General features: G+C 39.5%; 1 protein-coding gene across 1 annotated transcript in view; it reads right to left on the bottom strand.

The window, feature by feature from the left end:
* kcnh8 (potassium voltage-gated channel, subfamily H (eag-related), member 8) overlaps window positions 1-20,612 on the bottom strand; it is a 57,164-nt gene that overhangs the window by 16,026 nt on the left and 20,526 nt on the right. Inside the window, exons 3-9 of the mRNA XM_034241037.1 lie at window positions 19,695-19,826; window positions 13,733-13,860; window positions 12,806-13,043; window positions 12,527-12,684; window positions 5,650-5,854; window positions 3,231-3,440; window positions 1,280-1,479 (exon numbers count right to left, since the gene is read on the bottom strand). Of these exons, the coding sequence (XP_034096928.1) occupies window positions 1,280-1,479; window positions 3,231-3,440; window positions 5,650-5,854; window positions 12,527-12,684; window positions 12,806-13,043; window positions 13,733-13,860; window positions 19,695-19,826 (1,271 nt within the window). The remainder of the gene's footprint in view (window positions 1-1,279; window positions 1,480-3,230; window positions 3,441-5,649; window positions 5,855-12,526; window positions 12,685-12,805; window positions 13,044-13,732; window positions 13,861-19,694; window positions 19,827-20,612) is intronic.

Raw genomic sequence — 20,612 nt, 5'->3', positions numbered from 1 at the left:
TTGATTCCTAAGCTATTGTAACACAGGAAACTTTGGTGTGGAGTCATTAACACAGCCTAAAATTAAAATCTGCACACAACACCATAGAGATTCAGAAAAGGAAAACCTCTAACAAAAATGTCTTTCCCTCTTCCAGGACATACAGTACATCTAAGATCTAGTTGTTAGGGCGTAGACGGTTTACATTCCCTTGATGCTGAACCCTTGGAATAAAGATATCTGTTAAAATGACTATAACAATTCTACCCACGTAACAAACCGTCAGTCATGGGGAACCCCTATTTTCAGTCAAAAATATTGTCATCATCTGTCTGTCAGTCTCCTTGTCAGGATCTCGCCGTCACACAGAGTGGATCAATGAATCATCAGAGCCAGGCTGACTTTAATCAACAGGCCCATATATAATTCATCTGTCTGGGATTCATCCTCATCGCTCCATCTAAACACTGGTCTGGGATCTGACAGCTGTCTCAGAGGCATTCACAGCCCGCATGGACGGGGCAATAACTGGTTGCCTCCGTTTCAGAGAAGGCACTGTTCATCCTCTCTGTTTGTCTTTTCTAAAAGCTGCCCTTGTGCCATGTTGTTGTTAATATTTTAAACCAAGTGTAATATCCTCTTGCGGTCCTGCAATCATGTGAACAAGATTTACCTTGAAAGGTAATTGAGAAAACTGTTTGGTCAATGGGAACTTGATTTTAAGGAGACAGGGCTGCACATTTTTTGTACATTCATTGTATTATGAGAAAAGCAAGAGTATGCTAGATTTTAAACATAGCAGGATTCATGACATAGTCATAGTGTATCCAACTTCCTCTTGTCTCATTCACATGTAAGAAAACAGATAACATTATCATAATGAGTTGAAACAACAAAGATGGAAATTGTAAGGAATGTTTAGAGCATTTCCAAAAATAAGACAAAAATAATTTCTATAATACATTGCCTACCATGGCTTTAACACAATTGTGACCTTAAGCAACCTGGGAAAGGGCCTGCAATGGTTAAAACATATGTTAATACATACATGCAATACAGTATTCTGTTCTCCTCTTCTTGCCCCTGCTTGTCAATCAGGGAAACATCATGCTCCCACCTGGTGAAGGATCATGTAGTATTGATCATAATGTCCTTCTTATGATGAGTTTGAATGTGGGTGATGAGGATTGAGAAGTATGTGATCTTTCAAATGAATTATTGATTCCTGTATGCTGTCAAAAACACGAGTTAAATGAAAAAGCAGGATTAAGATTTATAACAGTTCATGCGTGTGTGGTACCTCGTTGCAGTCGATGCCGTTGTTGACTGACCAGGTGGTCTGAAAATACTCCAGCATTCGCTGCTTCAGGCTCTGCGGCAGGTGATGGACACGTATGAAGTCCTTGAGGTCTTTGGTTCTGGTGTGGTACTGGGACCAGCGAGAGTATATCCTCTGGATAATGGCCGTCACATTACCAAAGACCAACGCATGCATCAGTGCTGCAGGGGTAGAAAGAGAGGAGAGTTAAAGGAGAGATAATGTAGCATAAGCATGAATCTATTTATTACTCGCCTGTGCTACCTTGAATGTTTTACTCTCATGCCTCCATGATGAGCAAAGAATCCAGAAATGGAAAAATTAAGTGTTTTAAAATACTAAAGTTTTAACTTATAGGGTTTGTAAAAAAATGTTTTGTGTTGATATAGTTTTGCTGTTGTTAACTCTGACCCATTTGGTTGAATACATCAATCATTTTCTAGGTTTTTCTGATTCTTTTTTCACATTGGAGAAAACAAAAAAGTGTTTTTTACAAATACAAGGTACCAAGGGGTGAGAAATTGATTTATAAATTATCATTTTGGTGGTAAAGTATTTATTTAAGTGCTGATTGTAACAACTGCTTGAGTGGAAATTGCAAAACCCCAAATTAAAAAAGATCTAATTTCTTATCTGTTGATTAAAATAAATATTTCTGCCATGTGAATATGATTAAACATTAGTCCTATTGAAATATGTCTGCAATCAAATAAGCACGCAAACCAGTCAACCAGGTACACATTACATTAGAATTCATGTGTTGCTCCTCTGCACCTCAGAGACATCAGTGTCTGTCAGGACCGAGTGGATGTGATTTGATTGGTATGACAGAAACCTGCCTTTTGACAGAAACCTGCCTTTTACACAGATAATATATTCTCCTAATCTTGTTTGGCTTCCAGCTGTGCGGCAACAGCTGACCTAAAAGCCAAGTCAAGTATCACTGTTGTGCATGACTCCTTTTCTTGTGCCATGTTAACAGTGTTGTATGAGGTAGATCCAATTACTCCTCTTTAGGATTGCAGTTATTACATTCCTTCCACACGTTGACATATACTCGGCTATAAATACAAACAGGTGCTTCGTGTTAGTTTTCATTTCCTGTTAACACACAGGGGATGGGATGGGTGTGGGTTTGTGTAAGCATGCGTCTGTGTGTGTGCCTGCCCCCAGGCAGCCAGGGACATTTAGCCGAACCAGAGTGGGAAGTGTCTACAGTGAAAACCCCATCAGTGACCTCCCTTCATACCTAAAAAACAATCCTGGTGTAACGATGCAGTTTGAACTGGATCACACTATCCTTTAAGTGTTGAGAGAATAATTTTTCTTCTCAGGCTAAATAATGAAACTATTTAAAATCCTTCTTGGATCAGCTGGAAAAGGCTTTGCCAAAGGTTTATACAGAGTTGTTTTTCTGAGTAAACAAATTGTTTACTTGTTGGAGATACATGTTTCTCACAGGACAGCGATGCTTCAAACAAATGAAGATCTTTTAGAATATGATGAATTGCTGTAGACAATTATCAAACAGTATGTCAAAATACAGTATATCACAGCCCCAAAAGCATCAAATATAATAGGAATACACTGTCAGGAAACGTTTTACTGCAGTTTCTACTTTTACTTTTGATTCTTTTTGCTTATTATAGTAACGTACCTTTTCTACAGTAACGTAACAAATGCATGACGTGTACTTGTAGTGAAGTATTTGAAGTATCACTATGGCTTTGCTTTTACTTAATGACCTAAATACTTCTTCCGCCACGGAAAATAATACTATTGCAATCGGATTTTGTTGATATTGGCATAAAACAAGACATCATGGACAACCAGTTGTGTAGATAAACAGTAAAAGTATACATGCTGTTGTCTGAAGTTAAACAGTGAGAGTCATATTCATATGTGTGCTCGCTGATGTGTATACTCTGTGTACCTCCTATAAGCATGACGCAAATAGAGAAGATCTTCTCGATGTCGGTGTTGGCCGACACGTTGCCAAAGCCCACGCTGGTCAGGCTGCTGAGGGTGAAGTAGAGCGAGGCGATGTAGACGCTGCGGATGGCGGGGCCGTTGCTGGTCCCGTTCACAACTCCTATGGCATAGTACGGAGACTCCAGACGCTTCCCCAACTCATGGAGCCATCCTGGTTTTAGGAGGGTGAAGAGGAGATATTCATGGGAAGAAAAGAGATATGGAGAGTTTCAACTGGTACTTATTCCCTTTTTTTGTGATTTCCAATATTGGCCAAACATATGTCAGAAGAGTATGGTCATTAAGAGCCCAACTTGGGGAAATAGCTTTAAAGAAACCTTGTCTGTTCAGAAAATTGTATACAGTAAAGAATAAAAGGAGCTATCACGACAAGTGCCTGATTATTATTTGTTTTAATCATCCCAAATCTGGGTGCAGTGAAGCGTATTGGATGCAGATAAAAGCTGACAGCATTGTTTCCTAATTATGCAAACTGTGGTAAGAAGGTCTTTCCTCTGTGCTACATCTAAAACAATGGCTTTAGCAGTAGAAGCATATCAGATGCTGTGGAACCAGAACTGATCCCTGGTCAGTTTATTGTGCAGATATCCAGCTGATCCCAGGAGAGCCTCCTGCAGACACTGATGAATGGTAATTGGATGGAAGCCCCTCATAGCTGCCCCGACTTCAACGCACATAATTAGGATACGACGCATTAATCCTGCCTCGTGCCCCGACCCGTTATGCCATGGCACTGAGATGCAGTAATTGGTGGGGAGAAATCTGCATCGTCGTCATGACCCAGTCAATGCTTACCCAGAACCAGTTATGAAGACAATTCAGAGCGAGGTAATTGCAAGCGGTGCAGCTCATTGATACTGACCAGAGACCAGCCCAGGGGGCCTCATTATATTAGGGACTGAGGGGGATAGCGAGAGGACTCACGCCATCACTGAGTCAATATTATTCACACATAAGCACCTGCATGCCAGCACAAACAACTCATGTCTCTCTCAGATTCACCATTCAATAACTATTTAACAAACGACTTAGTAATCAATCAAATCCATGAGGAAATCATAACCTAATTTAGTCATTACTGCAGTCCATCTATATACTTGTGTAAAGTGCTTCATTTAATGCTGGTTGTACATAAACACCTGCTATAATAGCTTGAAACCCTACAGCGATGAAATCGATAATGGAAAACAGGTCTACAGCTGAATATCACATCTCACCTGCTGATAGAAAAACCCTGCAGGTTTCACGCATCGATAGCTTTTCAGAAACACGGTTCATTTGGAAATAATGAGCTATGAAACTGTTATGCACCACAGCATTGATACGTTAACCAAGCCCCAGATATTAGGGGGTTTTATGTCAAAATAAAAAAGGCAAACATTTTTCCACAAATGTGATCAATAAAATAATCGCTTTAATTACTTCAAAATGAACAACAAGCCGTGAGCCATTTATCCCATGGTCTTTGCTGATAAAGCCAAGTGTTTCCTCTATATGGATTTAGTTCAGAGCTCGACAAAGCTAGATAATGGATCCCTCAGATAAAAAGAAAACACTTTATCTGGCTTCCCCGATTGCACGCTTGTAAAAAAAACCACACAAACAATCACATGTGCATCAGAGCAAAACCATCTGTGGCTCACGCTATAGGTCTCCATATAAGAGATATACTATTTCAGAACTTCCACACTTGAAGTTTACTGCAAGTGAACTGAGGTCGAATCCCAGATCTACAGAATCTCTCATTTGAAACCATATGAAACTGCACCCAACATACTTGATGCTTTATGGTGCTTTAAAACATGAAACAACACCATGCACATGCTTTAAGCACACTTCACATGCCATAGAACTTTCACGAAAGCAGCTGCTAATCATTTAGATTCAAACATTTGTAAAGAAACGTTCTTATTTCAAATTCACTGCAACGACATCCCTTTACCAACTGGACGCCCTGTAACTGCATTAACTGTTCATTCACAATGTCGGAGTTTTGTGGGAGAATGTATTCAAGTATCTCTAGGGAAACTCAAAGGCAAAACAAAAGTATTTTATTTGCTAAATCTGAATAGAAAATGTTATTATGTGTCATGTTTTGTGTTGAATCATAAGATGAAGTGTCATGTTATTAAATAAATACTACACGCCGGCCTGTAAATTCGCACAGAACCCATTCCCTAGAAAATCTCCAACACAGCTTGAATACATATTTCCTGTGTTAACTCAGTGCCTAATAGTACCCCTGGTGAAAGGGCAGGATTGAAGTAATGGGACTCGCCACCTCCTTTTAGCTTCCAAACATCAACAACAGAGCTGGGAGTTGTTTTGGGATTGTAATGGTATCATGCTCCTTTAGTCACCTATATCCCAGCTGTATGCGTTGGCCTCCATCTCCATCTTGCCGATGATGTACCAGATGCAGGCCATCCAGTGGGCTAACAGGGCGAACATGGACATGAGCAGCGTGAGCACCACCGTGCTGTGCTGCGAGTAGCGGTCCATCTTCTGGAGCAGCCGCAGCAAACGGAGCAGACGCACGGTTTTCAACAGGTGGACCACAGACACCTGGAGATAAAGAACAAGGGGAATCTATTCTTAGGATGTTTTCATTAACAGTTATCATTTGTGATAGAAATACTAACCACACCTGCAAAATTATCACTTATTTCAATAATTCCTCCGCTGCCAATTTTGCTTATCTTGCACCAAGAAAAAACCCCATAACAGAGAACGTACTGATGATTTGTTGTTGTTGTGGAGGCTACGCCTAACAGTGAATCTTTATCAAAACCTCACAGAATTTAAAACGACACAAATCATGTACAGAGCAAGACATAATCTACTTCCTAGGAAATTAAAAACACTGTTCATAGACAGAGAGGGTGGGTATAATTTGAGAGGAAATCTACATTTGAAACAACTCAAGGTCAGAACAACTGTGAGAAGTATGAGTTTAACAATCTGTGGGGTGATTTTATGGAATGGTTTGGAGCAGGAGTTCAAACAAAGCACAAGCATAATTCAGTTTAAAAGGATGTACAGAAACACTTTTTGGGAAAACTATGAGAATGAAGAAAGGTGATTGAAGATGAGAAAGTATTGTAATGTCTGTATAAATGTAAATATGTAAGTAGGGATAACTTGCAGAAATGATTTAAAGGACAATCATTGATCAAGTAAGGGGTGGGAATTAATAAGCATTCCTCCTACTCCCTTTCGGACACATTTTTTTATTAATATTATTAATATGAAGAGTTGTATCATGAATGTGGATAAATACTGTATTTTAACAATACGGTATTCTATTTTCACATTTGTTATTTTTTTTATTTGTTCGAATAAAGATTGAAATGAAATGAACTCCCACGCAACTCATGCAGTATTATTCAAGTGCAATTTATGCAGTTGTATGCTCACTACTTTCCCCCCAAAAAGTCCTTAAATCCTATTTAATACACTCCTGCATAAACCAACACATAAACAGATCCACACGTACTCCAACAGGATAAATTAAACTGAACAAGATGTGTTCAAGTTTTTAAATGTATGTTTTTTGACTTTTCTTCAGTTTTGATTTAATGAGGAGGCATGTGTCAAGAATTCAAGGTACATGTGTAACACAGGGAGATCAAATGATATGTTATAAGGTTTCTTGGTGAAGTATACCTTTCCATAGGAATTGCCATCATGTGCTTAGAAAAACACATACAATTGTCATTAATACGTACTGTATCGTGATCATCTCTCTTTCTACCACAGCTCCTGAGGGCAACATGTGTTTCGTTCCTCACTGAGCAGGGATCAACTATTGCAAATAACATAACCTCCTTTATATTTCTGGAGATGTTCTGATGTTCTGCTGAGGGCAAAGTCAGAGAAGCATACACAGATATAAAGAGATTAAAACAGAAACTATGAATGTGAGGAGCAGGCTGCCATCATCTCCCCTCCTTTATACAGACAATACATCTCATGGGAAGAGTGATAAACCACCAAAGCACATGCACACGCACACACACAGCCTGGTGATAAAAAGCTCTAAACGGTGCTTAATGGTCTCCAAAATTAGAGGCTGCTCAAATTCTCTCAGATTCTAAAATTAGAATTTGACAATTGCTTGTAAAAATCAACAATATGACCCATATGAAACTCATTTCATGAAGGACTACTTGATTAGAAAATGACCAAATGGAGCAATCAGGTGCTAGCTCAAAGGTGTGTTTGTTTTGTTAATTAATCTCCAATCCTCACCATCCTCACAGTATTTCTCTACCCCAGCATCTCCATTTGCTGTCTTTATAATAATAATAATAATTCATTTATTTTATATAGGCGCCTTTCAAGGCTCTCTAGGTCGCCGTACAAACACATCAAAAACAAGATACACAATACATAACACCAGCATAAGAGACATAAACAAGACAATGCAGTATATAAATCAATCAAATAACCAAATAAATAAAATAGAGGATGTGTGATGGATAGTGATCAGGGTGGATATGCGAGTGTGAAGAGATATGTTTTGAGGCGTGATTTGAAAATGGGGAGAGAGTCAGTGTTGCGGATGTCAGGTGGGAGGGAGTTCCAGAGGCGGGGTGCAGAGCGGCTGAAGGCTCTAGACCCCATGGTGGTTAAACGGAAGGGGGGTGCAGTGAGGCTGAGGGAAGCAGAAGACCTGAGAGTGCGGATGGGAGTGTTGATGTGCAGGAGGTCGGAGAGGTACAGAGGAGTGAGGTTATGGATGGCCTTAAAGGCGAGGAGCAGAATCTTAAAAACGATATGGGATTTGACGGGGAGCCAGTGAAGTTGCTGAAGAACAGGAGTGAGTGTCTTTGCGCACAATAACATATCTAAGCTTTTTGCTGCACTCCCCTCGACTGACTTACACTTTAATGATCCCCCCAAATGTTCCCTTTCACACCTTAACCACGTGTGCTGTCGCTGTGATGTGAAGGTCATCCATTGTGCAACCTCTCCTCAGGCAGACACACAGGCAGGCAGTCTCACACACACACACACACACACACACACACACACACACACACACACACACACACACACACACACACGCACACACACACACACACACGCACACACACAACACACACAAATACAATATCACATGCAACATATACCCAATAAAAAGGTGACAAACATCCTCCTTGTTCTACATCCTCATCAATTTTAGTTAATGTGTGTGTGTGTGTGGGGGGGGGGGGGGGGAGTTTGTTGAGACAGTGATTTTGTAGAGAAGACACAAAATGATGTTATAGCTAAATGGAGAATGTGAGTCATAGTCAACAAAGGAATGATGACAAAAAAGGAGGAAAAAGAGAGTGTGTGTGTGTGTGTTAAGAGAGAGGTTTAAACAATCTGAGCGTTTGAACAAAGCTACTGTAAAAGGAGGCGATGTGAGGACAGTCAGATCCTCTCTCTCTGTCTCTGGTGTTTTATGGCGGTTCCTGCACACTCTTGCTGTGAGAAATATAGAAGTGGTGCAGCATGATGGGTAATGAAGCCTCCTGCCGAGCCCTGGGGAGAAGCTCCATCTCCTCTCCACCATCTATCACCATCCGGCATCCCACCTATGGAGAGAGCAGGCTGCGCCATGCCCCATTCTCCTCAGCTCCACGAGCAGTGTAAGCAGTGTACACAACAACACCTCTTTCTACTTTCCCCTTCAACTTTTCCACTTCAATCTCACCTCTGACACTCACATTTCCTCCTCTGATCAGGTGTGACGTTTACATTTAAGTTCTTGATTAACTTACTTGCCCTCAGCTTTTTAACATAAATGCAACAATAACTTTACAGAAATGCTCGTTATTTCTCCCCCTGCAGCATCACTCTTAGACAAACCAATCACATCCAAGCCACTGATCATGTGTTTTATTGATGGAGTGGTATCGAGCAAATAAGGATGCATGTCAATGTTTTCTTAGTCCTCCAGGCCCAGGAGCTTTAACAATAACTGTAGCAGTTAAGCATAGCGAAAACAATGCTGTTTTTGAGATGATATCACTGCAGGGGTCTAGTGCTTGTGTAACAGTTGTAAATATGCAGTGGGGTTTATTTGTAAATCATTTTGTACACAAATTCTGTGTTTTATATTAAGTAATTCTGTGTTCTTCATTTTATTGAATGTTCAATACCTGACAAGGACGGAGATCAGTGGGCGGAACCTCTGAAGTGTGGTCGCTGCGCTCAGGAGATTATTGTTGTGAGGACTTCCCCCCCCCCTATATATATTGTGTCCCTCACGTTTCCTCTTCCCTTTTTGTAAATGTTCCACGTGAGAGGAGTCACTGTGAGGGAAAGCTAATATAAAACTGATTGTTATATCTTTTGTCAGATTGTCAGTAATAAAACGGAGATCGTCAAAACTGTATGCTGGCTCGGGTCATCCATGAACAACGCAAAACACAACGCAGAGAACGCTTAACGACACCGGTTACACTTGCATTATCTTATTACTGACCAGTCTTTCAATATTATTTGTGTCTTCAAAATATGAGATATGATTAACCAGTTATTTGTAATGCAAACTTAAGAAGGAAGGAAGGAAAATAGGAAAAACTTGAGATCAGGTGAAGGGATAATCATAGTAATTGGGAAAACTTGAACTGAAATAAAGAACATATTGTACAATGGAAATGAGAAACAACATATGGTGACCAATTTCTAAGGTTACACCAGGATAATCTTCCTCTAAGTTCCTCTTTTTATATCTTTAAAACAGGTGAAAAAAGGTTTTGTCAGTTGAAATCCCGCATAAAATAAATTCACTTGCGAAAAATGAAACCTGGCAAAATGTTTAGGAAGGGTTTAAATGGGTTCACCTGATAGGAGAAGCAGAAATGGGACACGACAAAAACTAAAAGGTAGACGAACAGCAGGGAGACGCCATGCTGAGGCCCCTTGGCTTATTTTGGTAAATGATGTCCTCAAAGGGGACATCAGCCTGAATGCTCCGTCCTTAGAGGAGACATCAGAAACAAACCGGGTCCTCCCGCTCTGCCAGGCGGCGGCAGGGGAACATGTGGCCCACTGGCCCTTTACCCAAATCTGCACCTACTGGCATGTGGTCTTTCCATTAATAGAGTCTGAAACCAAACAGGAAGCTTTGCCTGGAGCAGCACTAACTAATATCGATTGCTATTTTCATATCTGTTGTTCTATCTATTTAAAGCACATACACTACATAAATGTCACTTTACTTATTGATATATTTTACTACAGGGAAGTTATTGTTTCCTAGAATTAGAACACATTTAATCGAATGAACTCTGTCAAATATCAAGCAATTTGTCACTTCCTTTATTGTGTTGTCATGATTGTTGTGAGCATTATTTTGAAATGTAATTTCAGAAAAGAGACTTTGTTAATTTTAGTCTTTCACTGATTAAATAGCATACAGATACAGATAAGTATAAGGAAATAAGTACTACAATACTTATTTCCTTCTGTAATTATCTGTGTGTGTGCCTAATGTTGTATACATCTATTAAATCCTATCCAATTACATTTCGGTATATCTAATGTTGATAACTGCAGTGTATTGTAAAGCTAATGTAATTGTGGGTTGTGCGTAAGTAGTGTTGACTTGTAAATATATACATTTTTACACTCATCCATGTAAGAAAGATGAGCTAATGGGGATTCCAATAAACAATTGAAATACATACCAATTGCATGAAATCCAATGTTGTATATTGGCCTGTTTACACCATATCTTTCTTTAAACACAGAAAGCAAAAACCAGCCATAAGCCACCAATAAAAACCTCCCTATTGTGTAGTGCTTCCATTGGGTGAAATCACTCAGCCATGGACGAGACAAGAACGTCCGCCTAATTGCTGCAGATCTTTGATTCTTCCTCCATTCAAGTATTCTTAAGGGGTCCATGTGTTAGTCTCCACCAAAACAGACACTGGTTTTAATGATACAGATTTGATTGTTTTCTCTGTGCTTGTACAGCAGGGGTGCCCACACTTTTTTGGCTGGTGAGCTACTTTTGAAATGACCAGCTCACCAAAATAAAATCTCAAATTGCAAGGGTTGCTGAATAACACGTTTTATTTATACATGGATAATAGGGCTGCAACAAACGACTCATTTGATAATCGATTAATCTATCGATTAATGAAACGATTAATCGACTATTCAGACTATTACTGTATGCCTTGCACAATTTCTCAAACGCTCTTATTTAGCCATCAACTTTTAGATTTAGCTTGAGGTTGTTTTAGGCATGTGGAAACTAACAATGAAGACAATAAAGATGAATACTTGATTCAAAAATACATACATTATTAAATTAACTTAACAAATTGTGAACAAAATTAACATTGCTTTTTTATATTTCACATCAAAAGAAACAACAGTGTTTTAACAAATCGTATTAAATAATCTGATGACAGAACTGTAAACAGAATAGCTGAAACTTTAACAAAATAAAGAGTAACTCAGTTACCTCTAATCATTAACCCATGTTTGTATAATGGAGTTAACTCCGTGTGTTGCTGCTAGTGCTAGCATACATAACACCTGACGTGGAACCGTTACTCGTGGATGGAGCTACAGAGCTACTAGAAAGACAGTCGAACCCGGTGCATTCCCCCGTCTGAATGTGGTGCGCTTTTGCTAAATGTTTAGACAAATTGCTTGTGTTACCGCCCTTAGCTAAACACTATAGGCAACGAGCATTGTCCACCTCAAGACGGGTAACATTGAACGACACCTTGGAGCGCTTCTCTCCGCCATCCCCGCCGTGTGTTGCTGCATGTAGCAGCCGAGTGTGTGTAAACTGCCCCGCCCCCTCGCACACAGACGGGGGAGAGAGATCTCGTCTGGATTGGAAAGGTCGAAAATACACCGACCATAGTGTGTGTGTGAATGACTCGTGATCTACCAGCATTGCCCCCGCGGTCAACGTACTGGGCACCTCTGTTTGTACAGTATGTGGAATCAATACACAGAATCACAATCTATTATGAAAAGTAAAATGTGCTGGAGGTGATGCACTTTATAAGCAACCAAGAACTGATAGGGGTAATCCATTCATCCCAAAGATTTACATTTTTCTTAAATACTATTCGATATGGTTCACTTCCCTTCTCTGATTTGGTTCTTATCTATTCAATGCACAATCTGAATGTGTTGTTGCTCACAAAATATGCTCTGTGTTAAACCCATATACCGTCTATGGTTAAACCCAGGGGGGCCATGGCTACTCACCACGCTGACTTTGAAGGCATAGAGCAGGTCAAAGGGCAACGCGGCCACCAGGTCGATGATGAACCATGTGGTCAGGTAATGGATGCAGATCTGCCGAGCGTCAAAGATCACCTGGCCCGACTTGCTGACGTAACTCGTGCGAAAATTACAAACAATGTCTGGCAGAAAGACAGACAAATGGAGTTAGGTGTTGGTTATTGAATCCAGATTATTACGATAACAGATCAACGTTAAATTAGATAATAGTCTATATAAAGAAATTGTAATTCTGCAACTAACCTATGATGAAGAGTATCTCCACGGCGATGTCGCTGACGGTCGTGCTGCGGGTCAGGTCGTCGTCGTCCCCGATGAAGCACACGTTGTACGGCACCGTCACAGCAACGTAGAACGTGGCCAGTAAAATCAGCCAATCCCAAGCAGCTTTGAACGTGCTGTAGTGAAGTAAGATGAATTTGGACTTCTTGGCCTCTGCTACCTTGTACTCTGGCAGGGCCGGCGGGTCCCCAAACACGTTCTGGACAAGGTAAGAAAATAGGACAGTCTGTCAAAATGACCTGTTGCATATGTGGTCAACAATTACATTGGATGTTGTTTTGTGTGGCCTCTAGTTCCAATGGCTACATGTTTGTGTGTGTGGTTTTAACACAAGAAGGGTGCGCTATACTTAAAATAAGTGGGAGCCAATTACGTAAAAAGAACACTATAGCTACACTCATTATGTCTTAATAAAATTACATCATGTTGAACCATATAGGGTCAGCTGATACTTCAATATCATCATTTATATTCCTTGAGTCTTCTGAATTACCAGAAAAAAATATATACTAAATTGTGATATATGTATACATTTAATTAGATATGTAGTTTTTTAACCGAACAGAATATGTTGGCCATATCACCCAGTCCGAAGGAATCCTAATATCTGTTTTCTCTTTAATCGTTAAGTTTAAAAAAAAAAAAACATCTGATGGTATTACATTTATGTTACAAAGAACATGTGTTATTTATCATTTATTGCAGTTCCTAATAAAGAGCATCAGGTGGTACAATATGTTTTGTTCACTTTGTAAACCCTCTCCACCTGGACACAGTATTTCTGCTCTGCTCCCTGCACTTCCATTGTGTCGACTACACTTCAATAACAGCATTGATCTTTTCACTCCCTGTATGACAGTCCTCAAACACCCTGTTGTTAGATGATACCTTGTTGAGTTTAATCTGGCCTTTCTCTCTGCTGTGGAGGTGACCAGAGATGTGGTAGAGCACCGTGTTTCCCCGCATACGAGCCGAGCTGAATGCAGATCCTGTTTTCACCCTGCCGCGCCGTCGCTCTGTAAACACACACAAACACACAAAGCTTAGTACACATCCCCCCCTGCAATACTTTACCCCCCAATGTTAACTCCTGATGAGTGAACCAGTCATTAAGCTTGATGAAATACATAATATTCGGTTCCGAATGACGAATCATGAATATTCAACAGGAAGGATGTCATTTCTGAGTAAATTGCAGGATTTCAAAGCAAAACTGTCATGTTGCTTTTTAAAAAGTCAAGTATCCTGTTGGGTCTTACATTATTCAGCTATACATATTAGTTGATGTTTTGTTGTGTAAACACTTTCTCTAGCTAAACTGCAATTTTCCAGCTTTAATAAGTTTCTACTGGAGCCAGTCAAGTTTAGTAGATTTCCTGTGGTAGATTGCAATGTGCGTGCGTGTGGGCTTGTGTATTTCTTCCAAGAGTATTGTAGTTGTAGATAAAACAGATAGTGTAGGAGTGAAGTGTTCAGAGTGAGGAGATGGATAATGGGAGAAGGCACTTTATTGCTGAGCCCCATTCTCTCTGTTGTGAACCCACAGGAAAGGACTAAGGCCAGATTGGCTTGAGGGGGGATAATGGCAATAACAAAGCTGGAGAATGGAAGTGTTAACTGCTTTTGAGTGTCCTTTGGAAAGTGTGTACATCCTGGTGTGGATGTGTGGATGTGTGTGTGTGTGTGGACCCCAGACGACACAAACAGACAGGGTCCATCCATAACACAGAGCAGCCTTGGGGGACGCGACACGGCAGGCGCACAGAGACATGCTTATTTTTAGATCTAATGAATTTCCCTCCACTTTTATGGCACTTCTTATAGGGGTAGAGGGGGAATATAGGTGGGGAGGGGGTGGGTGTTGTGTAAAACGGGGAAGGCCGAAGGCATGTAGGGCAGATAGCGGAGGTGGGAATTGGTGTCTACTGTAAAAGCAGCTGGAATAGATGAGAAACAGGGATTATGGAGAGAAAATGGGGTGAGGAAAGGACAGAAAAAGGTGACAGGGGAAACAGACTGGGTTTCCCCCTTTTTGCTAACACTGTATACGTTGTCGTGACCAGGAGCTAACTGGGTCACATCTGAGGCGTGTGTCCGTCCTTCAAAGGCTTCCTCAGTGTGGATAGAAATGCTCCATTGCTGATGACATGCTCTGAATTAAAAACCAGGAATTTGCTTTGGTGCAAAATCAAACCTTAGTAAAAAAACTTATATGGCAAGTTTATTCTTGTGTTCCTTATGTATTCAAGTCCAAACATTTCAATTCTGTTGGAAATGTTATCTCAATTGCCATTTACCAAAGACGTCAAACTTTTCCAAAGAAAAATAATTTTGTTTCCAAAGAAACAAATACTGTTTATTATAAAATAAAACAAAAGAACAAAAAAACATTCGAAACGAATGTTACAAAGAATGTGTACAAGACACACAGAAAATGGGAAAAACACAATTAATGAAAAATTCAAACACATTTACAATACATACAAATTCAAAGTTGTAATAGCTGTGCAAAAGGATTGTCTGAGGAATATTCAAAGGTACAATGTATTAAAGAATATGTATTTAAATTGATGTATCGTCCCAAAAAGGAGAATTTATGTAATGCAAAGACACCCATTTAAATGATTTTATGGCTGCAATTATTATGGATACAATAGTTTTCTTTGCACATTGTCACTGATGTTTCACAAGCCAGGTTGAACTGACTTAAACAAACAAACAAACAAACAAACAAACAAACGAGTACACCCCTTTCCAAATATGCACAGAGAACATCATAAAAATGCATACGTTTCGAAAAATTCACATATTCTCATTTAGAGCAGCTTGTCAGACCCAGACTCATAATTAGAGGTCTGGGCAAACTCACAGTCTGTGCTGCTGCATCATCCTTTTTCTATGAAAAGCATTTCATTATATGGGCAAAAATAACTTTGCTGCATGCTTCCTGTTTTCTCTTCTTTCAATGAGAGTAATTAGGCATATCCAGAGGAGGCAGGTCTGAGATGAGAGCCTGGTTTGCTGACTTAACAAACACACACTGACCTTCTGTCAGGCTTTGACGGTGGCTTTTGCTTAGATTTTGACCTTCAGGTAAAGCTCTGAGGAAATTGATTTTGAGGACATTACTTGCAACTTTGCTTCCTTTAGATCAGGGGTGGGGAACCTCCGGCCCCCGGGCCGTATACGGCCCGCGAGACAATTCGATACGGTCCTCGAGGTAACTCACGCAAAAAAGAAAAAAATTAAGAAATCTAGACCGCAAAATAATTAAACAAGCGAGTGCCTGTTTTTCCTGGCCAAGGTCAGGGTCCTTGAACACAACACGAGCCTAACGTGTCATCACGTGGTATATGTCTCGTCCGACAGGGGTTTAGAGCTGCCGGAGAGCACTAGGACTTCACAATGTCAGTAGCCATAAGGAGCCGTACACATGCCGCAGTTTTTTGCGTGGCTGTGTCTTTAGTTGTAAGCCCAGTGGCGATCTGTTCATCTGTCATACTGATCATACAGTCAATCACTTTGTTGTTATTAACATCTGGTTAGCTAGCTATGCTAACGAATATAAGAAGCTTTTTCTCCAACCAGTGAGGTAGGCACATCTTTATATGATCATTATAGTTGTAAAAAAAATAAGAGAATAAAGTAAACAGGTATAAAATACTATATGACAGTCAAAAAAAGTCGTTATTAATAAACAAGAATACAGTTTGAAAGGGAAGTGATTTGTAAAATATCCATAAAGAAAAAGAAAATCTGCTTACAGTTCTGTTTCATATGGGTGTTGAGAGATGTATTCATAGATCTCTTAATGTTGCTCTCAAAGTGCACCAGATTTATGCTTTTAAATTCAACATTTAAAAAAAAAAATCACTTAAATCATATTCACATGGATAGGAAACTAAATTGCACACATCTTGTGTCCATATCTTTCTGTTTTGGTGGTCATGCCACAATCGTGCACACGTGAGTCATGGCAAGATATCTGGATTAAGAGGTTGCTTTTTCTTTGCACAGCATGAAAGAAAGGCCAAATGAATGGGCTGTGATTTTAGTATTTTTAAGCAGAGGTCAATAATTTGTACGGCCCTCGGAGGATGTTGAAAAATTGAAATGGCCCTTGAGAGGAAAAAGGTTCCCCGCCCCTGCTTTAGATGCTCTGTGCGACAAAAAATGATTGGCAATTCAATACTGGAGGGCAAAAAAGTGAGGTGAAGTTCTAACAAAGATATCATAGCAGTCAGCACAACAACAATACACCTTCATCCCCATTGTGTTCCTACCATTCATAGAAAAATAAGACATTTCACTGGGTAACCTACAAAGAGATTACCAAATATAATCAAATATTACAACAAATATTAATCCCGATAACACAAAGGTGTGTCTTTATAATCTACGGTATGGAGGTAAACCCACGGGCGGTTGCAAGTTGATCGTTTGCTAACAGGAGCGAAGGGACTGCCTGCTGCCATCAAATCCAGATTGAAAAATATGTATTGCTACCTTAAAAAGGTTCACATCGCATCATAATATAAAACACATGTATGTGTCCTACATGAATTGTTCTTTTCAATACAACATCCATTTTCTGTTGCTGCACTCAAAACAGTTTCTACTGTTAGGGTAAGTCTTGGTGAAATAGAAAAGTCTATAACCCTTTAAATCATGACATTTATTTCTTTATTAATACATTTCTTACCCACTACCAAGTCTACATAACACATTGTTGTACTTTGCAGAACCTTCATCTATGTTAGCATAGTAAGCACATGTGGTTTTAGCATGCTAACCTGCAAACACAAGTATTTTCAGATATTTTCAATATGCAAACTGTGCAGTCACAATGTTAAGCACTTACTTAATTAATTAATGTCTTATTCCATTCCATTACATCTTTTTATTGGTTACGGTTTAGTTCAAGTATGTGTTTGCTAATGCTCACATCCACATTACTGCTGGTCACTGTCAAACACGAAATGGAAGCTTCCAATGGTATTTATAGAGGTAACTTAGACTGTACCATGTTGAGTGGAGCACACAGGGGGATTTTCATAGTTTTAGGAAATTGTAGTTTTAAGTACTCAAAACAATATATATTTATTATATGTTTGTGATGGGAAAGTTTGAATAATGATTTAAAAAGTGTTTTGTTGTTTTACAAAAATATTTGACTTTGAATGTATTTGGTTCAACTTTGCACTAACTTGGTTTGTCTGTAGGAGGAGCTTCATGTTTAAATTCAAGAGATATAAGCTTCACATGCTGTGTTCATCTTTGGGTGGATGAGTTACAACTTCTACGGTTGTTGTCCAAGGTTGGTTGTTGTTCTCTCATACTCTTTTAAAAAGTTTGAATTGTTTATTAATCTTTGTATAGTTTCCTTATGTACAACCTCTCTAGAACCAGGCTGAACTGCCTCGTGTAATGTTAATACAGTTTTTCTCGATTGCTAACACACTACAATTATACATGAAGCACAATTATTTTAACTGATACTCAAAGAGCAAAACATCGGCTCAAATCTCCAAAACTCTTAACACGTTTTCAGCTTTTCACACAATTTGCAAATCAACATGGCACTTTTTGCAAACCACTGCACACGTTTCTCCACGTAAGACACAGGAATCTGACATAAAGTCACGTGTTAGCTGGTTTAAAACACTGATATTCAAAATGCCTCACACATGGACCAATGATCAAGAAACACGTTCCACCTGACCAATCACCTGATAGCATCATTGTCGGCTCATCAATCAGGATGTTAGCACTATAAAAAGACCACAGGTGAGTACTTTCTTACAGCAACAATGGAAGCCAACATGGAAGGAAGAGGAAGGGCTGGGCTGAGAGTGAGAGGAGGAGGAGGAAGAGGTGGAGTGAGAGGAGGAAGAAGTAGAGGTAGAGGTAGAGCTGGAGGGAGAGGATGTGGACAAAGAAGAATACTCATGATATATCAGTGCTTATATCTGTTGTGTGAAACGTATTTACTTCATTACTGTAATTGAATTGTTGGCATGTTGCATACTATAACTGTACAACAATCCTGCACAATGTACTGTGGTAAACTTTTATACAACACAGACACTGACCGACCACTATTTGTTGTTTATCTGAAGGACTGAGAAACAAAGAGGTGGAAAGCCAAGGATGTTCAATGAGGCACAGGAAGCAGCAGTTACAAACTGGGTTTTGGCAAACAATGCCATCCCACTTAGAGAGATCCGAAGCATAGTAGCTGTGTGCTGAGATGCAGGATGTTGCCCAATGTTATTTTGAATAAATGTGATTTCTTTTCAACAACTCATTTGTATTTCTTCATTTACTGTATTTCTGTAAACTCAAGCAATCTTTCTCTGCAGAAACCTCTATGTACAGAGCATAGCCCATAACAGGTGGAAGTGCTTTAGATTATGCAGCGTGTAGTTGGGTGGTCAAACAATCTAGTATTATGAATGAAGTGTTTTATATTTGGTGCAAAAGTTTGCATTCGGTAAGTGTTTCTGTAGTTTTGAGGGCAGTTCTTAATTTAGCAGGAGAAATGAGGTGTTTTGCACTTTGGGTGTGTGGTTTTGTGAATTGTGTTTAGTGTTCTGAGAAACTGAGCAATTTAATTAAAAAAATGTGTGTTAGCAATCGAGAAAAGCTGTAACAACCATGTCATGTTTCAATGAGCCTTAGGATTTGCAATGGCCCTTATATTACCAAAATCCATATGCTGAACAAAGAGGTAAACAAGTTTGTTTTTATAACCTGTGTGCAATCCTCTTGTTTAGCAACGATTAGAATCGCTTAAACATTAACAACCCACATCCTACATATATACACATATGAATATTTACACACTGACCTTCCTTCTTGTCCCCTAGGATGGCTTTGGCTTTAGTGTCAGTGGTGTCCTTAAATGAAGCCAGGAAGAGCACCACGTCTCCCTTCTCATTCTTAATTGGCACAATGTCGAGCAGGCACCAGAACAGAACAGCTGGAAGAGAAAGAAAACTGTTAACCCTTTAAACACCATCTGTATAGCAACAGTTTCACAGATCCCCAGACTTATTAGTGAGCCTTTCTACAGCTGTAAGTCCCTGAGGAGAAGCAGAGTCTTTGAATAGACGTCACTGCTCCCCAGGCACAGCATTATGAACCCATCTCTGAGGCCCCATCTCCTGCTAAATTGACTGCTTTTTCAGAGGAGCTGTAGGTCAACATGTTTGATTCTGCAGCAGTGTTGGTGTACTAGGGCTTATTACGACATCACTTTTAAAAAGTTTGATTCATTAATATTTGAAAGGACACTTCATACTACAATATATAACTTAATTTACAGATTTGCTTTTACCTTTAGTTAGTTAGTATTGCTTAACAAGGGAGTGTATACCTTAATCCACCATTGCAGGGTCAATAAACACAAAAATGCTAATGTTTCTGTGTCGGCTGGATGTGTATAGTGAATATAATATGCAATTGTTCACCAACAAATTCTCCATATTAACTTAAATAGGTGAAGATATGTCAGTAGTGTGTTAAAATCTGTTACGGTGCAGTCAAATGGTCACAAATCGATGCCTAAAAAGTATTTGAAAATACACATGGGTCATTGAAAGAGTTTAATGTTTATATATTTTGTGCAAGAATAGATTTTTTTACTTCATGTTAGTAAAAAGGCTACAGTTTGCTGTCTGCATGTGAGTCTTTGCGGAGTTCTGTATGTTTTTGTTTTTCACATGCCACTTACCTTAAGAGAGTAACTTGCATACCCCTTTATCAA

Source organism: Gymnodraco acuticeps, unplaced genomic scaffold, assembly GCF_902827175.1.
Source record: "Gymnodraco acuticeps unplaced genomic scaffold, fGymAcu1.1, whole genome shotgun sequence".
Lineage (NCBI taxonomy): Eukaryota > Metazoa > Chordata > Actinopteri > Perciformes > Bathydraconidae > Gymnodraco > Gymnodraco acuticeps.
Note: the sequence above shows the minus strand (reverse complement) of the source record. Positions and strands in the feature narration are given on the sequence as shown.